We start from the raw sequence: 27,587 nt of genomic DNA, 5'->3' as shown, positions 1-27,587 counted from the left end.
TTAATCAGCCCATTGAAAAGAGAGTTGTTGTTCAAAAAGCATGTATATATATTTTTTTTCATTTTGTACAACCTTCCTCATGAGAACTTTTTACAAATCCAATTTAGCAGTGTCATACTTCCAGGTGGGTGCAATAAAACAAGTCATATTAGTTGTTTCCGAGCTATCCTACATCCACTGAACCACACAGATTTGCATTCGGGAATGTGCGAGATATTGAAATGAAACGATTGTTAGCTTCTAGAGGGATGTGCTTTTTCAGCTATAACCTAGCCATAAAGAGTTAAGTGTGTCTTGGTGTAGATGACCTAGGCACTGTGCAGCTGTCAGTACAGCATGTGTGCTATGAGCATGAGCAGGGCATTGAGTGACTGGCTGCCTGCGTTCTCCAATGACCCACCCTCCTCTGAACTATATTACACTTGTGTTCATCAGGCTAGCCTCTCTTTGCCTTTCTTACTCTTCTCCAAGGCTGTCCTTCTACTCTGACTCTCCACGTTTCACTTCTGCTCTCCTTCCCTGGTCGTCTCTTCTTCGGCTTAGTTCTCGGACACTCTGCCCTCCACATCATTTACTGCAGTTCTTGGCAACTTTGGGGGAAAAAAAAAAAGTCGCAAACCTCGGATACACAGAGCTCTCCTTAAACAAAGCCCAGTATGGTAAGTAACTCAAGAAACAATGAGCTTTTTCTCTTTTTTTTTTTTTTAAGAATAAGAAAACAAAATCTTTTGGCAGGATGATCCTTTATTCATCTCTATTATGTTAGAAAAGTTTTATTTTTAACAATTTGTTGACCGACCCCAAATGATTTTACCTCCTTTTATAGAAACATCCTACATGCAGAGGTGACGTGAAATGTACACATTCCCCTCTGACTTTGTGACATTTTCCGGGCCCTCCTCCCCCTCTCATCATTTACATAAAGGAGTTAGATGTAAATTTACTATTTGCTTCACTTGCATTGATACAAATGCTAATATCTGTCAGTTATACATTGTAACTCAGTTTGTATTACACAAACTGAAGTTTAGGACGTTCACTTTTTAATTACAAGGACCCGAAATGCGTGAGATAAACTTTCCTGATTTGCTAAGTAGCAGGGAATGTAAAAACTGGATGGTTGTAGGAGTCTAACTCTCACAATGACTACAGCACATGTGAGAACGCCTTAAAAGGTCAAGTAATGGAGAATAATCCTTACCATAGTTATTGTTTGACAGGTGGTGTAGACAGAGGGAGAGACAGAGAGAGAGGGAAAGAGAGAGGGACAATGTTCAATTCCTTTCTCCTGAGTGTAAAATTCATGTTATAAGATTCATGAATTGATATAAAAGATTATAATTATATAGATATGTGCATTTATACCATCATGGTGCTATACACTTACATGAATATCTGTGCATATATACCATGTATGTGGAGAGGATAGTAGATGGCTATCCGCAGTAGCACTTTTCTGTGCAGGACATACTCCTGATTTACTAATACATAAATGTGCTCTCGCTCCGTTGTAATCAGTTAGTGATGGTATAAAGATCACTTTCTGGTCTAACAGAATTGAGAAAGTACCAATGTGCCTTACGGTTTACTTCTTAAAGACTTTTTTCCATTAAAACACGTGGCACTAACGTGTGATTAGTAGGGTCTGACTCCTGGGACTTCCACCAGTATTGAGAACAAAGTGACACTCATTTGGCTATTTCTGTATCTCCCATTCATTTCAATGAAGTGTGATTTTGCAGGCTGAGCCCCACGCCACTAAGTAACTAAAAAAAAATGTCATATATCTACTTTTTACATCATTTAGAAATGCTCGCGGCTTATGCAATATTAAATAGGGGGTTTGGTTGGTTTTCTTAGTTCCCCACCCATTGACAATTGTCAAGTCCTATAGAGAAGCCAAAGTAAGAAACAGCCAGAAAAAGAAACATTAATAACATGCTACTCTTGTGTAGCCTTTGCAATAACTATGATAACGACCGTGTCCTTGAACGATTTCTGTTGAAACTTCATTTGTGATACAGTTTTCATAATCCTTGGTTTTCCATAGTAAAGGCTCAGAGAGTAATAACAGCATTTACGTTAAAGGGGTTGTCAACTAATAGGACAACCCCTTCTTCATCTAAAGGTTTCCCTCCGATAAATTAAAAAAAGCTTATACTCCCCTCCCGTGCCGATGTTGTTCCGGCGGTGTCGGCACTCGCGGTCCTGGGACTCCTGAGCAGTTTTGGTGACACGTGAGCCTGGCGCCCAAACAGGGCTGGTGTCACTGTTCCCACTTTCTGTCGAATTGAACATGAAGAGAAAGTCCGGGCTGCAGCTGATCTCTGACTACCTCTTTATGTTCAATTTGTCCGAAGGCGGAGACAGTCACGCCAGTGCTGATTGGGCGCCGGGCTCATGTGTCACCAAAACTGCTCAGGAGTCCCAGGACCGCGAGTGCCGACACCGCCGGAACAACATCGGCACGGGAGGGGAGTATAAGCTTTTTTTAATTTATCAGGGCCTAGCGTGGGTTATGAGATGGAGCTGTTCAAGTAGTGGACAACTTCTTTAAGGATGTTGGAGTTTTAAGATTCAGATTACTTGACCAACGTAATGTGTGAATGATGACTGGCACTGCACATATGGCCGATGCTGAAAAATACAGAGGTAAAAAAACTGCCACAAAGTTATCCTGTGTGAATGTAACCTATGAGTAAATATAGGATTCTATCTATAGCTGAGGGATTGAGAGTTCCCAAGTGTAAACTATCCACAGAGATTTCCAAATGATGAGCAAATACCTTGTTATCAGCTTTATCCTTTCTTCAAACTTCTCTTTCTTAGGCTATGTTCACATGTTGTGGCAAATCTGCAATGAATCCGCATGTGTTACTTGCAGATTTCATAGCAGAGTTCCTACTGCTCCATATGCTAAGCATTGAATAGGGTGAAAACTGCAATGACAATCCACATAATAATCATGCTGTAGATTTAAAATTCACACCATGTTTTCATTTTTGTGCGTATTTTTTTCCGCAACGTGTGACTGGGATTTGGAAAAAAAAAAAATTCATTTGCATTTTACTGCAAATTGATGCGGACCTGCGGTACAGAATATGCGACGTGTGAACTTGGCCTTGTGCTACTTTTCTTGCCATAAGTACACTTCCCCATTAGGACCCCATGTTAGGATATGTATATTGAAAAATACATTAGTTTATTAATAAAAAAAAAGTATTTTTATTTGTATTTCTTAATGGACGTGGCTATAAAGACACTTAAATGCTACATGCACCCATAGAACCATTAAAAATATTTTTGTGTACATACAGTAGCACCAGGGTGTTCGAGGTTGATGCAACCATTGCTCCATGACTACAAACAAAAGCCTTCGTGTAGCCATGAATTATACTTTGTCCTACAATCATGTATTATTCCCCTCCCTTTCTGTTACTTTCTGAAGGAGCACTGTCGAGGCCAATGGGTAGAGCAGGTTGGTGTTATTCAAACACAGCATGTTATATATTCCAGTCATGTCAATGCGGCAGAGGGATGATGAGACACAGGCACATAAACCACAGCATACATGGAACAAAGTGAGAAAGAAACACCCACTGAGCACTGAACCTGCAGCTGCTGAAGCTTGTCAGAAAACCAGTTTTTGGAAGACAAAAAGGGAGCACAAAAGAGAACATGAAAGACAGACAGCGTAGTGCAGCAAGCCCTCCCCAGCCGCCCATAACATATATATATTGTATGTATCCCTTTTTGGGTTCTTTAGAAAATAAGCTTGCCTTATCGTTACTAAAAGTTAGGGTAAGTTCACCCCCCACACCAATATATTACAGCGGTTTCTACAGGTTTTTTCCTATAGGATCCTGACAAACTTAGTCCTTTATGGAAATATCCACCATCCCATGAGAAACCTATAATATTTAGCAGAGGGAGGACTCCAGGTAAGTAAAATGATTTGTATTCATTTAAGTAACATGATTTGTATTCATTTTTTCTTTTCATAAGAAGTGAATGACATGACAGGATTCTTGTTAACAAATGTAAGGTGTTATCAGTGGTTCATGGTCCAGTTACATTGCACCTAACCATTTTAGCTAAATTTCTTGAGAAATGAGAAATTACTTTCAGACTTGTTCTTTATAGAATGCCATTTTAATACTTTTAAATAAAAGAGAAACAGTGACACTAGTTTTTACACATGGGGGCAAATGTATCACCCTCTCTCTGCCATTTTTACAGTAGTAAAAAGTCACAAAATTTGATGCAAGTGGTAATTGTGCTAGACCCAGAATTTTTCTAAAAATTGGGTGGAACTAAGGAAAAGATTGGGGTCTATCCAAACACAATAAATTAACTATAATGTACAACAGATACAGTGGCTTGAGAAAGTATTCACCCCTCCTGGCATTTTTCGTGTTTTGCTACCTCACAACCGGGAATTTCACTGTTTTTTTTGAGGGTTTACATCAGTTCATGTAAGGAACATACCTACAACTGTGAACATTTGGTTTTCTTTTTATTGTGAAGCAAACAACAAATAGGACAAAATAACTGAAAACTTCAGTGTGCATGATTATTCACCCCCCTAAAGTCAGTACTTACTACAGCCTCTTTTTGCGGTGATGCAAGTCACTTTGGATAAGTATCTATGAGCTTTCCATATCTTGCCACTGGGATTTTTGCCCATTCCTCAAGGCAAAACTGCTCCAGCTCCTTCAGGTTAGTTGGTTTCCTCTGGTGAACAGCAATCTTCAAGTCTGACCACAGATTCTCAATTGGATTAAGGTCTGGGCTTTCACTAGGCCACTCCAAAACATTTACACGTTTCCCCTTAAACCACTTGAGTGTTTCTTTAGCCGTATGCTTTGGGTCATTGTCTTGTTGGAAGGTGAACCTCCGTCCCAGTCTCAAATCACTGAAAGACTGAAACAGGTTTTGCTCAAGAATATCCCTGTATTGCGCACCATTCATCTTCCCCTCGAGTCAGACCATTTTCCCTGTCCCTGCTGCCAAAAAACATCCCACAGCATTTTTCAGCCACCACTGTGTTTCACTGTGGGGATGGTGTTCTTGGGGTGATGAGCTGTGTTGGTTTGGTGCCAGACATAGCGTTTACCTTGGTGGCCAAAATGTTTAATTTTGGTCTCATCTGACCACAGCACCTTCTTCCATACATTTGGGGCGTCTTCCACGTGTCTTTTGGCAAACTCAAAACGAGCCTTACAGTTTTTGTAAGTAAAGGCTTTTTTCTGCCCACTCTTACATAAAGGCCACCTCTATGGAGTGTACGGCTTTTATGGACAGATACTTCAGTCTATATGCTTGGGAACTCTGCAGCTCCTTTAGGTTTACCTTTGGTCTCTGTGTGGCCTCTCTGATTAATGCCCTCCTTACCGGGGCTGAGAGTTTTTGTGTGTGGCCCTCTCTTGGAAGGTTTGTTGTGGTACCATGTTCTTTCCATTTGATAATGGATTTGATGGTGCTCCGGGGATCATCAGAGATTGGAATATGTTTTGTTTGTTTTTTTATAACCCAACCCTGACTTGTACTCCCCAACAACTTTGTCCCTGAGTTGTTTGTAGATCTCCATGGTCTTCATGATGTTGTTTGGTTAGTGGAGCCTCTTGTTAATGGTGTTGCAGCCTCTGAAAAGGTAAAGTGTATATACTGACAGATATGTGACACTTAGATTGCACACAGGTGGACTTCCTTTCACTAAGCATGGGACTTATGAAGGTATCTGCTCTGATATATTAACTTGCATTCCAAAAGCCAATGCAATCTGAAAAAATAACTACCGTATATGTCCGAAACGCGTTGCCTTTTGGAATGCAAGTTAATATGACCTTTTACCGTGTTGCACGTATGAAATAAAGTTGCTACATCTTTTGTGCAGGTTTGTCTGATGCTGCTGTGCTTTCTTCAAGTATACATTATATAATTTTCTAGTATAAAATGGCCAGAGTACAATTGCTACACAGTGTTTACAAATATTGCGGAAAACATGCCTTGTGGATGTTTTCAAGCTGCCCAGTCTCATCTTTTTTTCTCCCTTTTCCCTCTACTCACATCCCCTTAGACAAAAAACTGTGGGCACCAGTCATACTGCACAGATCTTAGACCAATTAGACATACTGTAATAATCCCAGTCATAGAGCATCGATACAGTAGAAGTGAAAACTATGTGCAAACGATGTGCAAGTAGAGCCTGTGGTCACCTACTTGTTCCATGCATTGTCTAAATGCTAAAATCATGCAGGAAATAAATACAGGGACAAGTAACAGTGCCACATGTTATGTTCTGCTACCAGAGCTAAGGAAAGAGAGGAGATCTGTCCCTATGATAGAACTCAGCTGAATCCCTACGATGTAACAGGGAACCTGATCCTGCGATCAGACCTGCTAAAGTCCTAAGCTAGTCTGTACGGAGACCTATAGATGTGGGGAAGGAATCCCTACAAGTACTAAGGACTGGGAGGAAAATGGGACACCTCCTAACAGAAATAGTAGCAGACAGACGAACAAACAAAATATAAAGAACATAGAGGTCCGTAGACCAAGCAAACTAACAGAGTTAGATACAGAGCACAGGCTAGCTAGAAAGTAGTTATACAATGAAGTCCAGCAAAGCCAGAAGGGCGGAGCAGGATTAAATAGGCCAACAAGGTCATGTGACCAGCAAAGGAAAAAACCTAAGAGCAAGGTTCTAACACCACATACTGCCGGTTATTCTGACATCGCCCAGACATCCACAGCCAGGTGTGTGAAAAAGTGAGCAACCAACTAGACACCCAAGCACAGGTACTCGCTCACCTACTAGTGTAGGGAAACCTTATGGTGGCTACTGTTCAAATTGATTGTTAATAGTCATCTGATTTTGCAAGTAAACAACCAAATTATGTGACCATTATTACATTTGAAAACCACACAGACAAGCGACCATTGCTACTTATGTCTGTACTCTTATTCAGTTGCTCCTGTAAGCAGGAGCTTGCTTGTTTTAAAACCCAAACCCACTTAGGAACTCAGTCACTCAGACTCCCAGGACCAGGTGCTTTCTCGATAAATCCACACATCTATGTGACTTGTCCTAATGCTGTCCGTTTTTTTGGTTGTGCAGCACAAAGACCCATAGAGTTTAATTGATCCATATACACATCAGTTTTAAAAATGGATCCGTGTCTCTGGTCTGCAAAATTCAGAGCAGGTCCTATTCTCATCCATTTTGCGGTTCAGACACTGAAACTAGGAAGACAGACTTTGTATTTCAGAGCTCAATTTGAGTATCAGTCGTCTTTGCCAGATGCTCACATACACATCCAGCCAACTGATCCACACTCTTATATACAGTCATGGCCGAAAATGTTGGCACCCTTGAAATTGTTCCAGAAAATGAAGTATTTCTATCAGAAAATTATTGCAATTGCACATGATTTCTTATACATGTTATTTTCCTTTGTGTGTATTGGAACAACACAAAAGAACAGAGGAAGAAGGCAAATTGGACATAATTATACACAAAGCCCCCAAAATTGTTGGCACCCTCATCTTAATATTTGGTTGCACACCCTTTGGCATAAATAACTGCAATCAATCGCTTCCTATAACCATCAACAAGCTTCTTACACCTCAGCGGGAGCTTTGAACCTCTCTTCTTTTGCAAACTGCTCCAGATCTCTCATATTTGAAGGCGTTTTCTCCCAACAGCAATTTTAAGATCTCCACAGGAGTTCAATGGGATTTAGAGCCGGACTCACAGCTGGCCACTTCAGAACTCTCCAGCGCTTTGTTTCCATCCACCTCTGGGGCTTCTTGAAGTATGTTTGAGGTCATTGTCCAGCTGGAAGACCCATAACCTAGGACACAAACCCAGCTTTCTGACACAGGGCACTACATTGTGACCCAAAATCCTTTGGTAATCTTCAGATTTCATAATGCCTTGTACATTGTCAAGGCACAGAGTGCCAGAAGCAGCAAAACAACTACAAACCATCTGTGAACTTCCACCATATTTGACTGTAGGTACTGTGTTCTTTTCTTTGTAGGCTGCATTCTGTTCTTAGTAAACTGTAGAATGATGTGCTTTAGCAAACGCTCTATCCTGGTCTCCTCTGTCCACAAGACGCTTTCCCAGAGGGAAAGACCTCAGACCGTTCTCTTCTCCTCTTTCTGTCCTCCAGACACACAGATGCAGAAATTATGTCCAATTTTGCCTTTTTTTCTCAGTTTTTTTGTATTGTTCCAATACAAACAAAGGAATTAAACATCTGTATAACAAAACATGTGTAATTGCAATGATTTTCTGGGAGAAATACTTCATTTTCTGGAACAATTTCAAAGGTGCCAACACTTTTGGCCATGACACTACATGTAGCCAAATATGTAATATAAACATATGAAAGATAGTAAATGAAAAAGGGAAATCCACCGGCACATCCAACAGGAAATGATTAAAATTACTCTTTATTGGAAAAAAAATTAAAACATGCTAAAAATGAAACCTCAGAAACCTGACGCGTTTCTGGTGTATACAACACCCTTATTCATAGGACGACTGAGGCAACATGTAACAGACCAGACTTTATATCAGACTTGCAATGAATAAGCAAAAACAATAGGTGGAGCTCAAATCAGTGCTGCAGGGGAAGTTGCAAACAGTACAGGTGATGACCATAAAGAAATGAATATAGTGCAATGAATGATAAATAATTCATAAAGCATACCCAACATGTCAATGTTATTCTGAATGGACAAATATAATTGCAATAATAATTCACATAATATCAACCCTTGAACATACCAGAGTGATTATCATAAAGACCAATGGAAGCCGCAATTCAGCAATCAAAAAAAAAAAAAGATACTCAGGTATGTTCAAGGGTTGATATTATGTGAATTATTATTGCAATTATATTTGTCCATTCAGCATAACATTGACATGTTGGGTATGCTTTATGAATTATTTATCATTCATTGCACTATATTCATTTCTTTATGGTCATCACCTGTACTGTTTGCAACTTCCCCTGCAGCACTGATTTGAGCTCCACCTATTGTTTTTGCTTATTCATTGCAAGTCTGATATAAAGTCTGGTCTGTTACATGTTGCCTCAGTCGTCCTATGAATAAGGGTGTTGTATTCACCAGAAACGCGTCAGGTTTCTGAGGTTTCATTTTTAGCATGTTTTAAGTTTTTTTTCCAAAAAAGAGAAATTTTAATCATTTCCTGTTGGATGTGCCGGTGGATTTCCCTTTTTCCTTTGCTTGTGATCACCAATGGGTGCGGCACCCTCAGGATGGACTCCGGCTGACATATGGTTTTGAAATCGCCAACGTGGTAAGCTTTCTACAATTCCCCTCCCCTCCTCCCTTCTACGCCATATGAAAGATAGTAGTTCCTTTTGTACTTACTAAATTACCTCTGAATTTTTGATAGGCCAAAAGATTAGCTAATTCAGTGCGCAAACACAACAACAGCCCCCTGTGCACTTCTTACTGGCTGAGGGGGTTTGTGTGTGAGCCCCTTTCTGGCTGTACAAACGAATCCAAACTTATACATGCTCTAAAGTAAGGTGCAGATAATAATGTGACAGGAGGCTGTAAGAAGCCGTGAGCCAGCAGACTGGTCCTGGTGGCCGTTCATAGCTTCATGTAATGAATCAATGTGGGGGATAGCTTTGGGCAAGGAATTAGAAGCCAAGTGTTGGATCACAATAACATAATGAGACAGATGACTGACAGGTCACTAAAGTAGTGAAAGAAAGGAGATAGACTTTCAATGATTTTTCAAATCTAGTTACACGGCAGAGAAAATCCACTCAGGATCTGTGCAGAAATTGACCAGCAAGCTGGATCTGTATCATGTCAATTTATGCTGCAGATTTTTATAGCTGATTTCTCCTTTTTGGAATGTCTAGGTAATTTATGCAGGTAAAATTACAAATGTAATTTATGCAGATTTTGCCATAAATTCATGGCAAGATTGATTGTACATTTTTTTGCTAAATTTCCACCCCACATGTACATATTCTTAGGCTACGTTCATATGCAGGGATCATGCTGCGGCTTTTAACAGCAGCAGTCCTGTGTCGCTACAATATGTAATGGAACAAGGCACTCCTGTGTCCTTGGTTCACAAGCAGGGTCCCTACCCTTTTTGTGTTGTGCCAGTGTAAGGCTATGTTCACACATCATGGTTTTTTCAGCTTTTTTATTATGTAAATTTTCAGCTGCGTTTTGCAGTACCAGCAAAGTCTATGAGATTCCAAAAATCTCATGCACACGTTTTTTTTTTTGTTCAGGATTTTGTGCTTTGCATGTTTTTTTTACAAAATAGAACATGTCACTTCTTTCACCGGTCGGTTTTTCACCCATTGGAAGTAATGGGTGGTGAAAAAAAATGCTGAAAAAACGCAGGTGTCAAGTTTTCAGCTTTTTTTTGTGCCTAAATCAGAATGAGATTTTTTTTTTTCACTGACCTTTGTGTACATGCATCACAGAGACAAAAAGACAGTGAAAAAAAAAGCTGAAAAAACACATTAAAAAAAAGCAAAAAAGCATGAAAACAGCAACAAAAATCACAAACAACCTCCTGGCAAGAGATCAGGTTTTGCTGCAGAAAATGAACGCTGAAAAAACCATGATGTGTGAACCCTAGTGTAAAGCCGACACAGGCGCAACACATGAAGCGGTGTACCACTATACTTGCAGCGCTTTTTTCTTATTGGCATGTAATTCCCTCAAAGTACTATGTCCATCTGAAGAAGGTCAATGTGACCGAAACGTTAAGCATATTCTGGGAGGTTTCAAGACTGTCGCTACAAGACTGACTGATCATAATGGCCTGCGGTTTTGCAGGTGAAACAGATGATATCCTGCAAGATTAAACGTTACCTGTCACTGGGTTTTCAGAAATAAAGTTAATTTCTTCCTGGCAGCGGGGCTCTCAGTGCGGCGACTGCACGGTGTCAGAATGCTATTAACCTGCAGATTAACCCCATATCTGCAGGTTGATAGCATTATTTTATATGACAGGGTCCATTTAAAGGTGCTGGACATACTTTATATTGGGAAAATCGGGTGACAGGTTCCATTTAAGTGATTGTGCAGAGAAATAGTGGAAAGACTGCAGGGCTACTGTGGTTAGAAGCCACAGAATGAACGCTGCTTGTGAATGCAGCCTTAGTATCCAGGTATGCCACATTGTTATCTTACATCTATTTCCTAGGCCTTACTTGTATGGTTTGTGCATGATTAAATCATAATTGCGATTGGATTTACAAAATAAATAATCTGAGACTTTAAGGAGTCTGAAAGACTCTCCATAAATGACTTCTCAAGGCTATAACTTCACAGACGGCGGTGTGAGACATTATACGATAGCTATCATCTCTAGAGAAAAAAGAAATACGTAAAATAATAATAGAAGGCTGCAAAACCGGTATATGAAAAACTTGCAGGATACAGTGACTCACATCATGATCTAGAAATCAGAATTTAAATGGACCAATGTACTTGCTTTATGGCAGCTTAAACTAACGCTATGTTCATGAACATTGCTGCAAGTATAAGCCGGGAGCTTCCATGCACACCGCCACCTCCCCACACACTTCATTGGTCATGACTGTTATCTGTGCAGCTTCCCTAGGTCCCTGTATTCCACAGTATAATCTTGTGCAGGAGCCAGTAATGATCGCGGTCTCTGAGGGTGCAACCATCAACAGGTCCGTGCGGGAGGGAAGCCCGCCATCGCCTATTTCAGTTGGATATGCATCCAAGGACACACATTCAGCTGAAATGCATTGCAGTGCACAGACCCACCGGTTCCCTGCACTGCACTAAGAGCTGCCAGCTAATCAGAGGCCGGCAGCTGAAGTCGGTGCGTCCGTGACTGGGGGCGCATGGCAGTGACATCATGTGCTGCCCGTCGTTTGTACGCTGAAGTCAGCTGCCAGCTACAAAAGAGAACGTTGAGCGCAGCTGGAGTGGGGGCAAGGTGAGTAGAAGCATTTATTTTCTCTTGTGTTAAAGAACAGTGGAAGAACGGGGGACATACATACCAGGATGGGAGTCATATATACAGTGGGGAAAATAAGTATTTGATACACTGCCGATTTTGCAAGTTTTCCCACCTACAAAGAATGGAGAGTTCTGTAATTTTTATCGTAGGTACACTTCACCTTTGAGAGACAGAATCTAAAAAAAAATCCTGTAAATCGCATTGTTTGATTTTTACATAATTAAATTGCATTTTATTGATTGAAATAAGTATTTGATCACCTGCCAACCAGAAAGAATTCTGGGTCTCACAGACCTGTTAGTTTTTTTTTTAAGAAGCCCTCCTACTCTACACTCATTACCTGTATTAATTGCACCTGTTTGAACTCGTTACCTGTATAAAAGACAACTGTCCACATAATCAATCACACTCCAACCTCTCCACCATGGCCAAGACCAAAGAGCTGTCTAAGGAAACCAAGGACAAAATTGTAGACCTGTACAAGGCTGGGATGGGCTACAGGACAAGAAGCTTGGTGAGAAGACAACAACTGTTGGGGCAATTATTAGAAAATGGAAGGAACACAAGATGACTGTCAATCTTCCTCGGGCTGGGGCCCCTTGCAAGATCTCGCCTCGTGGGGTAAGGATGATTCTGAGAAAGGTCAGGAATCAGCCCAGTACTACATGGGAGGACCTAGTCAATGACATGAAGAGAGCTGGGACCAAAGATTCAAACATTACCGTTAGTAACACACTACGCTGTCATGGATTAAAATCCTGCAGGGCACGCAAGGTCCCCCTGCTCACGCCAGCATATCTCCAGCCCCGTTTTAAGCTCACCAATGACCATCTGGATGATCCCGAGGAGGCATGGGAGAAGGTAATGTGGTCAGATGAGACCAAATTAGAACTTTTTTTCTAACTCCACTCGCCGTGTTTGGAGGAAAAAGAAGGATGAGTAGAACCCCAAGAACACCATCCCAACTGTGAAGCAGGGCTGTGGAGTCGGAGTCGTGGAGTCGGAATTGGAGCCCATTTTGGTGGAGTCGGAGTTGGTATAAAATGGACCGACTCCGACACCTAAAATATATAATAAATTGGGTACAGTAATTCAATGCAGTTTGTGGGGAATATTTTTTCATAAGAATTTGGGAAAGTTATGAAATGTCCTATAAATATCTGTCCTATTCCTGATCTAAGGGTCTAGACTTTTAGATGAGATTAATCTGTGCTACAGTAAATTTATCACTTAAACATGTCGGAGTCGTGGAGTCGGTGTTATGGAAATTGAGGAGTCGGAGGTTTGGCTTACCGACTCCACAGCCCTGCCGTGAAGCATAGTGGGGGGAACATCATACTTTGGGGGTGCTTTTCTGCAATGGGGCCAGGTCGACTGCACTGTATTGAAGGGAGTATGGATGGGGTCATGTATCGTGATATTTTGGCCAACAACCTCTTTCCCTCAGTAAGAGCATTGAAGATGGGTCGTGGCTGGGTCTTCCAGCATGACAATGACCCGAAACACACAGCCAGGGAAACTAAGGAGTGGCTCCATAAAAAGCATTTCAAGATCCTGGAGTGGCCTAGCCAGTCCCCAGACCTGAAGCCAATAGAAAATCTTTGGAGGGAGCTGAAACTTAATGTTGCACAGCTACAGCCCTGAAACCTGAAAGATCTGTATGGAGGAGTGGGCCAAAATCCCTGCTGCAGGGTGTGCAAAGTTGGTCAAGAACTACAGGAAATGTCTGACCTCTGTAATTGCAAACAAAGGTTTCTGTACCAAATATTAAGTTCTGTTTTTATAATGTATCAAATAATTATTTCATGCAATAAAATGCAAATTAATTACTGTATATTTTTTGGACTATAAGACGCACCCCAAATTTTCTGGAGGAAAATAGGGTAAAAAATTGAATGCGTCAAATGGGGGTCCGCCTTACAGTTCGAATTCAGCTTATCGGCGGTGGAGCGGGGACACAGGAGGTGTTCGGAGGTGCAACACTGCAGGGTGATGCTGTGAGTCCCATATGAGACTGGAATAAGGGGCTGCTCAGTGATGCTCAGAAGCAGGAGTCGGGCGATACTACAGGCGATGCTGCAGGTCCTGCGCTTGGAGGAGGGGGCTTCAGATAAACGACGCTGCAGGGCAATGTTGCGAGTCCCAGGGTGGTAGGAGGGGTCCTCTGAGATACTCTGCAGTGTGGGGAGATCTCAATCTGCGCAGGAACTGCCTCCGGTGGCCATTTTCCCAGAGTCCACTGCATAAAAAACATGGAAGTGTGGGGGCTCCGGTCTTTCACAAAATGTCCGCACCACCAAGTATCATCGAGGACAATCAAACACCCCCTCCTATCACCCTGGGACTTGCAGAATCACCCCGCAGCATCGTACCTCTGGAAACCCCTTCCCCCAAGCACAGGGCCCGCACTATTGCCCAACTGCTGCCTCCGCTGGCCCCCTGGTAAGCTACATTCGGTCTATAAGATGCACCCCAATTTTCCCCCAAAATTTGGGGTAAAAATTGCATCTTATAGTCTGAAAAATACGGTATCTAAAAATCATACAATGTGATTTTCTGGAATTTTTTAAGATTCTGTCTCTCACAGTTGAAGTGTATCTATGATAAAAATTACAGACCTCTCCATTCTTTGTAGGTTGGAAAACTTGCAAAATCGGCAGTGTATCAAATATTTATTTTCCCCACTGTGCCAGGATGGGAGACATATATACCAGGATGGGAGACATACAGTATAAACCTGGATGGGTCCAGGATGGGGAACATACATACCAGAATAGGGGACATAAATACCAGGATGGACTGAGGATGGGGAACATACATACTAGGAAGAGGCCCATGATGAAGAACATATATACCAGGAAGGGGGACATACAGTTATATGAAAAAGTTTGGGCACCCCTATTAATCTTAAGCTTAATGTTTTATAAAAATTGGTGTTTTTGCAACAGCTATTTCAGTTTGATATATGTAATAACTGTTGGACACAGTAATGTTTCTGCCTTGAAATTAGGTTTATTGTACTAACAGAAAATGTGCAATCTGCATTCAAACAAAATTTGACAGGTACATAAGTATGGGCACCTCACCAGAAAAGTGACATTAATATTTAGTAGATCCTCCTTTTGCAAAAATAACAGCCTCTAGTCGCTTCCTGTAGCTTTTAATGATTTCCTGGATCCTGGATGAAGGTATTTTTGACCATTCCTCTTTACAAAACAATTCCAGTTCAGTTAAGTTTGATGGTCGCCGAGCATGGACAGCCCTCTTCAAATGATCCCACAGATGTTCAATGATATTCAGGTCTGGGGACTGGGATGGCTATTCCAAAACATTGTAATTGTTCCTCTAAATGAATGCCTGAGAAGATTTGGAGCGGTGTTTTGGATCATTGTCTTGCTGAAAGATCCATCCCCTGCGTAACTTCAACTTTGTCACTGATTCTTGAACATTATTGTCAAGAATCTGCTGATACTGAGTGGAATCCATGCGTCCCTCAACTTTAACAAGATTCCTGGTGCCGGCATTGGCCACACAGCCCCAAAGCATGATGGAACCTCCACCAAATTTTACTGTGGGTAGCAAGTGTTTTGCTTGAAATGTGCTTTTGCATACCTCAGCAGACTCTGTTTGTGGCGTGCTTGCAGAAACGGCTTCTTTCGCATCACTCTCCCATACAGCTTCTCCTTGTGCAAAGTGCGTTGTATAGTTGACCGATGCACAGTGACACCATCTGCAGCAAGTTGATGCTGCAGCTCTCTGCAGGTGGTCTGAGGATTGTCCTTGACTGATCTCACCATTCTTCTTCTCTGCCTTTCTGATGTTTTTCTTGGCCTGCCACTTCTGGCCTTAACAAGAACTGTCCCTGTGTTCTTCCATTTCCTTACTATGTTCCTCACAGTGGAAACTGACAGGTTAAATCGCTGAGACAGCTTTTTGTATCCTTCTCCTGAACAACTATGTTGAATAATCTTTGTTTTCAGATCATTTGACAGTTGTTTTGAGGAGCCCATGATGCCACTCTTCAGAGGAGATTCAAACAGGAGAACAACTTGCAAGTGGCCACTTTAAATAGCATTTCTCATGATTGCATACACCTGGCTATGAAGTTCAAAGCTCAATGAGGTTACAAAACCAAAAAAAGTGCTTTAGTAAGTCAGTAAAAAGTAGGTAGGAGTATTTAAAACAAGAAAATGATAAGGGTGCCCATACTTATGCACCTGTCACATTTTGTTTGAATGCAGATTGCACATTTTCTGTTAGTACAATAAACCTCATTTCAAGGCAGAAACATTACTGTGTCCAACAGTTATTATATATATCAAACTGAAATAACTGTTGCAAAAACACCAATTTTTATAAAACATTAAGCTTAAGATTAATAGGGGTGCCCAAACTTTTTCATATAACTGTATATACCAGAATGGTAAAATTGGTATCTCAGTAAAGATACCGACCAGCAGAATAGAGGTAACATCTATAACTATATGTTGAACACCTTAAAAAATAAAGTTGCTGTTTTTTTTCCCATTTCTCTCTCCACCCACTCCCCCCACCAAAAAAAATGTAAATTTTTTTTAATTCATTATATGTACCCAAAAATAGTGCTATTTAAAATAAAATTGGCCTTGGAAAAATATAGGCTTTGTTCTTAAGGGGCTAGAGGGATCTCTCCTTTGGACAATCCTTACTAGTTAGAGGTGTCTCCCTTTTGGGCCTCTAAGAGTCAGTTGTAATCTGCGGGTAAACCAGGAATCAAGTGTTTTATTGCCCTCCATTGCCACCACAGGGGAAATGAAGTAGCACACTGTGTAATACTGTACATGATCCGTTCTCCCAGGTAAGAGACAATCATTCTAATTTTTAATACTAATGACAGGATAAACAGCATTCCAATTGGGTACACCTTGTCGCGGTGGGATGGTTTTTACGCTTTATTGATCAGGAAAGTGATCCATGTTATTTACATATATTATTACTATTTACTTACTACAGGGTATATGCTTTTCTTTCTTGGGTTTTGTCTGTGTGAACATGCTCTTACACATTACACATATACCAACTTATGCTCCGGCTCATTTCTTTGGTTTGCAGGGAAAGAGAAGTAGTACACTGTGTGATACTGGACATGATTGGTCTGCCAAAAGTAAGAGACAATTGTTCACTACTCTAAATTAGAGATGGGAATACTGAACATTAAGAGAAATACTTCAGAGAGTAATTCTTTAGAGAGGAAGAGGACTTGAACTCTATAGTGCCACCTATTGGAAGCAGCAATCCTACAAGTCACAATCGACCCTTTAACGAATCGGCAATATGACTTCGGATAATAGCCCAATCAGAATCTCAATTTGCAGACACTGTGTCCCTTAGACCTCAGTTCAGAGCCTCTTACCTAGCCAAATCAGTTCTCATGCATTGCACTGATGAGGGCCAATAGCCCGAAACACCGTGTCTACAAACTGAGATTCATATTTGGCTATTATCCGAAGTCATATTGCACGACTCGTTAAAGGGTCAATTGTAACTTGTAGGATTGCTGCTTCCAATAGGTGGCGCTACAGAGTTCAAGTCCTCTTTCTCTCTGAAGAGGCAATTTGCTTATTGAAAGTAACTGTGAATATAATTGAATGGAGAACAGAACAGCAAACTTGGTGAAAGCACATAGAAACATTTTATTGAGAAGTATCACAACAAATAATGTAGTGTGAACGGACACCTAAGAAACCTATGGTCCCGATCGTCTCCTCAGGCCCAGTCTCCAGCATTCCCTCTGGGATGCCACTCGGTCCACACTCCCTGTTTAGCTATTACTGCTGGCAATGGGGACCATAGGTTTCTTTGGGGGCACTTTGTGACAAACAATGAAGGCTAATTTTATTATATTGAACCCTGAGACATATGTGCCTCTGTTTCCCCTGTTACCTTGGCTCAGTTTCCAGCACTCACCAGTATGCCACTGGGCTTATACTTTGTACTCTGATTAGATTCTCATTAATGATAACTGGGACTAATGAGGCTTTAGGGCACAGTGCAGTGCATTTTAGGCCACCTGACATATTGCAATAGTGACTGTCGATACATGCATATGTCGAATTGTTATTTATGTATTGCGTTTGATATGATACTTGGTGTTTTTACCACCAATTTAATATACCCATACATGTTTGGTGACCCCTCCATCTGTCCATCCACACTACATTATTTGTGGTGATATTTCTCAATAAAATGTTTCTATGTGCTTTCACCAAGTTTGCTGTTCTGTTTTCCGTTTATTCAATTGTTAACTCAACAGCTGGGGCCCTGAGTGCTTCACTATTTCACTATGTATAGTGTCTCACCCATTAGGCTTACTTTAATAATAATAATCTTTATTAGTAATTATTTATTATGCAAGCAAATTGCTGCATAGTGAAAAGGATGAACCAGGAAAGGTTTCACGGTGATCGACTGTGGGAGACAATCTGGGTGACAGGGTAGATTCGAATGCAGAAAATTTTCCAACAAGAATTTCTGCCACAGAAACTTTGATTTGGGTTGTTTTGTATCAAGCACATGGATTTCTGAAAGTTACATTTAGATAAATTGGACATGTAGTTTGTCAAATTACAGTCTGGCTTTTTTATGATTTTTTTTCAACAATGGTGTTCTCCTTGGTTGTCTCCCATGAAGTCCGCTTTGGATCAAACAAAGACGGATGGTGCGATCTGACACTGATGTTTCTTGAGCTTGAAGTTCACCTTTAATCTCTTTAGACGTTATCCTGGTGTTAGAACCCTCCTGTTTGTTTTTTCCATCTTGTGTTTTGCGGTCACGTGACCATCTGCCTTTATATTCCAGCTCCGCCTTTTTGGCTGTGCTGGACTTCAGTGTTGTTTGACTGTTTTGCTAGCCAGGTGCTTCGGTGCCTATCTCTCAGTTCGCTTGGTCCTTTGGTACCTCTAGTACCTTTTTGTCAGTTTATCTTTCGTTTTCTGCATCAACTTTCTCTGTTCAGGAGGTGTCCCTTTTTGTTCCAGTCCTTAGTTCTTTTAGAGACCCCTTCCCTTTACTCTATAGGTCTTCGTTCAGACTAGCCTAGGACTAAGGCGGGTCTGTTCGCTAGGAACAGGCAGCCCGCTACATCGTAGGGATTCAGCTTAGTCTTACTGTAGGGAAAGCTTTCCCCTTCTTTCCTTAGTTCTTGTTGCAGATCATAACAGTAAGTCCAGCCCAAAAAAAAAAAAATATTATGGAAATATTAATACTGGAATCAGTGTGGCTTCCGTCCAGGATTTGGCTCAACACTTGCAGGGGTTGACTCTGGAGGTGGCCAAGCTCCAGCAACACGTGAGTAGCTGTTCCGGAGCACATTTTGTGGAACCCAAGGTAGAACTGCCGGATGTTTTTTATGGTAAACAGCAGGATTTTGCTTCCTTTAAAAATGCTTGTTTACTATATTTTCGTTTGAGACCAAGGTCCTCTGGGAATGAATCACAGTGCATTGGTTTTATTATGTCACTTTTGCGCAATGAACCACAAGGGTGGGCCTTTTCTCTTCAACCTAATGATCCATGTTTGAGGTCGGTAGAAGAGTTTTTTTCTGCTATGGGTCTATTATATGACGATCCTGATTGAATCTCATCTGCTGAGGCAGAACTCAAGCATTTGAATAAGGGGTCAGATGATGCCGAGATTTATTGCACACACTTTAGAAGGTGGGCTTCTGAAGTCAGATGGAATGATCCTGCTCTGAAATGTCTATTTCTTGCTGGTCTGAGTGAAAGGGTTAAGGATTTGCAAATTGCATTCCCTGCACCTGAGACTCTGCAGGATGCCATGCAATTAGCTGTTTGTGTGGATAGGAGGCTGAGATCTAGGCAGAATGAGGTAAAGACTCCTGTAATGCCAGGTCCTAGTCCCCAGAAAATCTGCTCAGACGGCAGAGAACTGATGGAGGTTGGGGCGATGTTGCTCCGCTCTCAGGAAAGAGACCGGAGGTTTGCCGAGGGATTGTGTCTTTATTGTGGTAAAGCTGACCATTTCATTAAGTATTGTGAGCTTCGTTTAAGTAAAGAAAAAAAAAAGTCAAGTACGCCCGTATAGCTTGTTTACGCTCTGCAGGAGTATTTCTTTCAGGGAGTACTATTTTGCAGGAAAATTTGATTGAATTTCAGGTATTTGTAGATTGTGGTTCAACACTTAATGTGATTGATAAAGGGTTTTTGGAAAAACTTAAATTGAAATCCAAACCTTTGTCATCACCTATCTCTGTGATTGCTATTGATAACACTCCCTTGAAATGCATTACTCACTAGGTTGCAGCATTTCCCCTCACTATCAATGGTCTTCACAAAGAAATTTTGGACTTGGTTGTATTATATAATTTACCCTCTCCGGTCGTTCTAGGGTTGCCTTGGTTAAAACTGCATAATCCTTTGCTGGACTGGTGTACTAATATGATTAAGTCTTGGAGTCCGAAATGCTATCATAAATGTTGTAATGGTCGCATTGGGGTTGTGGGAAAAGGGGAATTACCTGTACCTATTCAAGATTTTTGGAGGGTTTTTTAGGAGGAGTCGCAAGTTTTACCTCCTCATAGAGATTATGATTGTGCCATTGAGTGACTGTTTTGCTAGCCAGGTGCTTCGGTGCCTATCTCTCAGTTCGCTTGGTCCTTTGGGACCTCTAGTACCTTTTTGTCAGTTTATCTTTTGTTTTCTGCATCAACTTTCTCTGTTCAGGAGGTGTCCCTTTTTGTTCCAGTCCTTAGTTCTTTTAGGGACCCCTTCCCTTTACTCTATAGGTCTTCTTTCAGACTAGCCTAGGATTAAGGCGGGTCTGTTCACTAGGAACAGGCAGCCCGCTACATCGTAGGGATTCAGTGTAGTCTTACTGTAGGGAAAGTTTTCCCCTTCTTTCCTTAGTTTTTGTTGCAGATCATAACACCTGGGCTTTTTTGTTACCATTTGTATTATCAGTCTCTTTGATTTGTCATCAATTTTCCTCCTGCGGCCATGTCCAGGGAGGTTGGCTACAGTCCCATGGATCTTAAATTTCTGAATAATATGTGCAACTGTAGTCACAGGAACATCAAGCAACTTGGAGATGGTCTTAGAACCTTTACCTTTAACATGCTTGTCTATAATTTTCTTTCTAATCTCCTGAGACAACTCTTTACTTTGCTTCCTCTGATCCATGTTGAGTGTGGTACACACCATATCACCAAACAGCACAGTGAGTATCTGTAGCCCTATATACAGGCCCACTGACTGATTACAAGATTGTAGACATCTGTGATGCTAATTAGTGGACACAACTTGATTTAACATGTCCCTTTTGTCACATTATTTTCAGGGGTACCATCATTTCTGTCCAGTCCTATTTCAGGAGTTTAAATTTAAAAAAAAATCTGTGGAAACAGGGTTGAAAAGCAATGTCTGACTTTCATTTGTTCAGTTTCATAGATTTTTTAATTTGTTATTACTTTTGTCAGATTCAAGTTATTTCTGTGACCATTGTGGGTTTTTCTTTCATTAAACGAGGGGTACCAACAATTTTGACAACGTGTGTATCTATGTTACATGCTCTATAGAAGAGATATGTCACTATTTTACTTACTTCACCTACAGTAAAGAAACAAACGGACATGTCATATGAGCTGCTCTAGCCTTGTCCATGTGCTAGAAGTGGGTTTGGCTTTTCCTTTGGCAATGGTCGTCAGGGCAGGGAGCATGGACTGTACGCCAGTATGTCAGCCAAAGTTAAACAAACATGAAATATTATAACACTTGCTGTCAGCTGATTGATGGGAGGGCCAGCAGATTAAGAAGATGTGTAAAGAAACTAAAATAAAACTGTCAAAGCATAAAACAAGTGGGCGACAGAAAAAAGGCCCCAGAAAAGCACAACTAGGAAATTTGCAGCACAAACAGGCATCTAAAAAAATTATTCATACAAATTTTCCGCTATAGACGTATTGCAGCAAATAAATGCTATTCTTTGTTTAAAGGGAATCTGTCAGCGAATTTTGTTATGGAATCTGAGAGCAGCATAATGTAGGGACTCAGACCCGGATTCCAGTGATATATTGCTTACTGTGCTGTGTTTTACTGTTTCAATAAAATTTGTGTTTTACGAGCAGGAGATTATCACTGCAGGACTAGATGTCTTGGGCCTCGTGACAGTTTTCTGTCAATATACAATGTGCACAAAAATGCTATCTATCAGTGGTGAGGGGCGGGGTTATACAGGGCTCAGCATTCTGAGCTCTGTTAGATCTGCAGCAGAGAAAACTGATTCTATCACAACTGCTTCACTCAGTAAACTAAGTGATCCATCACTGGAATCAGGGTCTCTGCCCCTACATCATGCTGCTGTCAGGTTACATAGCAAAAACCTGCGGACAGATTCCCTTTAATTACAAGTTATGCCATTTTTTCAATATATTTCTTATATTGATTCTTCAGATTTTTCAATATCTTTACTACAATTTATTGTGAATAGAGATGAGCGAACCCAAACTGTAAAGTCCGGGGTTCATATTGGACACCTAGTGTCCGGTGCTGAACTCCGAACACGAACTTCTCCTGGAAGTCCAGTTTATAGTTCGGGAGACCGGGAAAGAGAGATAGTGATTTCAGTGGGGTTCAGGTTCAGGTTGAAGTTAGGGTACAATTCTGGTACCTGACCTGAACTTTGGAGTAAAGTTCAGTCAGGTACAAGAACCCGAACTTCCATGGGTCTGCTCATCCCTAATTGTGAATCCTTGATAATCACAAATTGCCTAAATAGTGAAAGGTTAGAATTTCAATCCCTAGTAATCTCAGGGTGTACCGGGGATAAATATCAGGGGACTGTATTGTTTAAGCATTGTATGGCAGTATTTTGTTAGGAATACTTTGTCAGTAAGGGCATATGTATCTGTGTTCTAGATTTTCATGGTCCAAAAAATGTTGTCCATGGCCTTACTCTCTATAATAATATCTGTGAGTGTAAAAAGCCTTCCCTTTGTGTCCAAGATGGCTTATAATAGGGGCATGACAAAGGATTCACAAGACTGGCAAACCTGACCAGCAAAGGACAAAATGTATGAAGGAATATTCTAGTGGGAGCATTATGCAAACAATAAAACCTGGGTATCTGAATGTTTTATTATTTGGGCAAAGAGGAACTTTAATTTTGTATTTGTTTCTAAACAGGCATCTGGTGTCACAGTAAATGATGAAGTTATCAAAGTTTTCAATGAGATGAAAGTGAGAAAAGCTCAGTCTTCTGAAGAGATAAAGAAAAGGAAGAAGGCTGTACTGTTTTGCCTGAGCTCCGATAAACGTGAAATAATTGTGGAGGAGGCCAAGCAAATATTGGTGGGAGATATTGGAAATACAGTTGAGGACCCATACAGGACCTTTGTCAACCTTCTGCCTCTTGACGACTGTCGATATGGACTGTATGATGCTACTTATGAGACCAAGGAGTCCAAGAAAGAGGATCTTGTCTTCATCTTCTGGTACATTCCTTAAAATGATGTGGTAAACAACAGAGCAGATGCTGGGGTACATCCTTTTAACAACCCTACTTTAATTTGACATCTTTTAGATTCAGCCTATGGTTCAGAACGCGTCTTTGTCTCCGTTTTCCAAAAGCGGAATCCAAAAAATGCAACTTTCACATCCACTGATCTTATTTTCAGTGGCGTCCATCTTTTTAGCCAGAAAAAATAGCATTGCATATGATTGTCTACTTTGCCATTGTGTCTGGCTTAAAGGACGGACCCCACTGGAAAGTTGCATGTCTCTAACTCTGTTTAGCGAATTGAAGTCAATGACGTTGTCAGGGGCACATTCTGATTTTCAGCTACAAGTTCCAGCTCAACATAGTTTACAGCAATGATGCCGCCTGTCACTATTGCATGCTGCCCTGGTTAAGAAAGTATGAAACTGCTGACAACCATAGTCCTTCACTCTTCAGGATCTATGCTTGGTAACTAAATATTAAACATATAGTATATTATCAAGTTAGATTATATGTAGCATAATATAAACCATAGTTACATAAAAAAAGGTTGAGAAGACTTTTAGCTAAAATATAAAAGTAAATATGCACTTTGGTAAGCTATCGTGTTGTTCTATGTGGGAATATTTAATAAAGTTTTACTATAAGTGATCTAGTAATACTACAGGCTTACACAGTGGAAGTTCCCCAGTTTTGCAGAGCAGTTAGAGGTACAGCTGAGAGGCAGAAATTCAGCAAGGAAATCACATAGGATATCTGGTATTTAGTTACCCATTTAGTATCAGAATGTGTAAACTTTTATAGTAGGACGTTCTCTTCACCAGGAATCCCCTCTATTATCCAGATTGTAGAGCGCTGCCCTAGAAATCACCATCCCAAGCAGAGTTGTTAAAGGGAATCTGTCAGCTTGGAAATGCAAGAAGAAACAGTGGAGAGATTGGTTTCACTGCGCAGCCAAAGATGCTAGTAAATCAGGGATGTTAAACTCAAAACACACATAGGGCCAAAATGAAAAACTTGGACAAAGTCGCGGGCCAACCAGTATACAGTATAATGGGCCCCCCATAGTCCTCCATACAGTATAATGGGCCCCACATAGTCCTCCATACAGAATAATGGGCCCCACATAGTCCTCCATACAAAATAATGGCCCCACATAGTCCTCCATGCAGTATAATGGGCCCCACATAGTCCTCCATACAGACTAATGGGCCCCCCATAGTCCTCCATACAGAATAATGGGCCCCCCATAGTCCTCCATACAGAATAATGGGCTCCACATAGTCCTTCAAACAGAATAATGGGTCCCCCATAGTACTTCATACAGAATAATGGGCCCCCCATAGTCCTCCATACAGAATAATGGGCCCCCCCATAGTCCTCCATACAGAATAATGGGCCCCCCATAGTCCTCCATACAGAATAATGGGCCCACATAGTCCTCCATACAGTATAATGGCCCCACATAGTCCTCCATACAGAATATGGGCCTCACATAGTCCTCCATGCAGAATAATGGGCCCCCCATAGTCCTCCATACAGAATAATGGCCTCACATAGTCCTCCATACAGTATAATGGTCCCACATAGTCCTCCATACAGAATATGGGCCTCACATAGTCCTCCATACAGAATAATGGGCCTCACATAGTCCTCCATCCAGAATAATGGCCCCACATAGTCCTCCATACAGAATAATGGCCCCACATAGGGGTGGCGGGTCTGGTGTCACGGGCCAAATATAATCACTCTGCAGGCTAGGTTTAGCCCACGGGCCGGAGCTTGACACGTATGTAATAGATAAAACCAGGAGACCAAGGACAAACCACCTGATAAAGAAGTTTGTGATGATTAAGAAGTTTGTTAACTTTGAAATGCGTTGACAATAAACCACACAGAAATATTCTTGGTCTCCTGACTTCATCACCGGTATTTCCTGGTTTCATTTACTGGTATATTCGGTAGCGCAGTGAACCCCATCTCTCCATTGTTTTTTCTCCTCGGATTAGCTTGCGGGCCTAAAGCAACCTACATTTTCAAAGCTGTTTGCTGAGTTTCACACAACTCCATCAGGTGAGCAATTCCCAGCACCCTGATCCCCCTTATACATCAGATAAGACCCTATTGCGCTATTGTTTTTCCAGCTTTTCTTTACTTAGCTTGGAAATGCAGTGCAATCTATGGGCAGCATATTATAGAGCAGAAGAGGCAGAGCAGATTTATACATTAGGTTTGTGTCAAAAGATTCAGTATAACTTGCATTTTTTTCTTTTTTATTAGGATACCTGGTCATTCTGGGCTTAGGAGTCAAGGGGGCAGTCCAGTCCAGTGATTGATAGCCTCCCTTATATAAGAGTGTATATATAGATAGCTGTCAATCACTGATAAGAAACCTCCATCCTTTGGCTTTTAAGCCAGGATTTCACTGAAAATATAAATAAAATATATTCTAGAGCAAATTCAGGCATCCGTATGTCACAATCCAAGAATGGACTGCAATGCATGGACTGGCCACAGGTCTTCTCACTCAACAGACTTATGAGGCTGTGGAGTTCAGGTCAGGAGACCCATAGGCAGCCTATGCATCGCGGTACATATTCGTGATATGATATATGGACGTATGAATACTGGCTTTTCCTGAATCTTTCCTCTCAAACCTATATATCAATCTATTCCACTCTGTGCAATGTGACAGGTTCCCTTTAAATCCCAAAATTACTTTGACATAATATACAGAATTTTGCAAACCAGTGTTGGACTGGAACCAATTTTGAGGACTCACTCGACAGCTGGATGAATAAATGATTACTCGTGAAATAACGCCAAAAAGTTATAAAGCCTGGCAGCATGTGATCTATTATACTGCCAGCTCCTTATGGGCTTCAATATTGCTTTGTTAAAGGAGGATTCCCATTAAGAAAGCCAGTGCCCCCATGAAAGTATCTGTTGGAATGCTCGTATAAAACCATATGTTTTATTTAAGAAAACAAGTACATTGATAAATGTATTGCACAATTTAGTGTTTCTATGTAATAAAGTCAAGGATTTATGATTTTATATTGTTTTCTAGGGCGCCTGACAATGCACCTCTAAAAAGCAAGATGATATATGCCAGTTCAAAAGATGCAATTAAGAAGAAATTCACAGGTATGGAATACAGTATTTCCTATATATGGGTGTTAGGCTAATTTAGTAAAAATATAGTACTTACAGTAGGCAATCACACTGCAAAGGGAAAAATGGCTCCAAATGTATGCCTCACCCAAATCGTACCGCTTAAATGTCACTGATATTGATAGCGGCATTTAAGTGGTTAAAGAGCAGTGATTGGAGCTAGCTCAGATCGTTGCTGTTGACACAGTTCAGTCCCCGCTGTGTATTGTGCATCTCTTGCCTGCCTCATATACGCGCACCCAATGTGCGCCTCACATGTACAACACATGTCAGGAAGGGGTTAAAAAATTTTTTTAATTATTAAAAATCAACAGATAAAGCATTTTTGCTTCTGGCACTTTGGTGTAGTTTTTGAGAGTTGTGGCAGTTTTTCTTATATGCAGCATGCTCAGCGTACAGTGGGTTTTTTTCTGCTGTTTCTCCTATAGACTTCTTTAAATGATGTGGAAAAACAGCATAAAACATAGAGAAGAAAAAAAAAGAATTGCTTGTATATAAACTCGAAGGCCACGTTCACACATTCAGTATTGGGTCAGTATTTTTCATCAGTATTTGTTAGCCAAAACCAGGAGTGGAGCAATCAGAGGAAAAGTATGAAAGAAAAAAGGGCACCACTTCTGTATTTATCACCCACTTCTGCTTATGGCTTACAAATACTGATGTAAAATACTGACCAAATGCTGAATGTGTGAACGTGGCCTTAAAATGTGGCCTAAACCTCACTCTTCTGTTTATAACTGGCTTTGCATCAAATAATGCATCCAAAACTTCCAGCATAAATTGATATTTCAAGTAGGAAAAGGGCAAAAACAAACCTGCTGTAAAAAAAACTGTTGAAGGGAATATTACAGTCAACTTTTTAAAAATTAAACTATTCACTTTCTTAAAATAAAAAAATACAAAA

General features: G+C 40.8%; 1 protein-coding gene across 2 annotated transcripts in view; it reads left to right on the top strand.

The window, feature by feature from the left end:
* The first annotated feature begins 396 nt into the window (after positions 1-396).
* The window catches only part of CFL2 (cofilin 2), a 30,877-nt gene continuing 3,686 nt past the window's right edge, over positions 397-27,587 (top strand). Inside the window, exons 1-3 of one of the 2 annotated variants that reach the window (XM_073638961.1) lie at positions 397-659; positions 23,197-23,504; positions 26,580-26,656. In XM_073638961.1, the coding sequence (XP_073495062.1) occupies positions 657-659; positions 23,197-23,504; positions 26,580-26,656 (388 nt within the window). In that variant the 5' untranslated portion in view covers positions 397-656. The remainder of the gene's footprint in view (positions 660-23,196; positions 23,505-26,579; positions 26,657-27,587) is intronic. The other variant, XM_073638960.1, reaches the window with a different exon arrangement.

Source organism: Phyllobates terribilis, unplaced genomic scaffold (assembly GCF_046119375.1).
Source record: "Phyllobates terribilis strain yellow unplaced genomic scaffold, ASM4611937v1 Scaffold_7__3_contigs__length_470593459, whole genome shotgun sequence".
Lineage (NCBI taxonomy): Eukaryota > Metazoa > Chordata > Amphibia > Anura > Dendrobatidae > Phyllobates > Phyllobates terribilis.
This window is presented reverse-complemented; position numbering and strand designations above follow the sequence as displayed.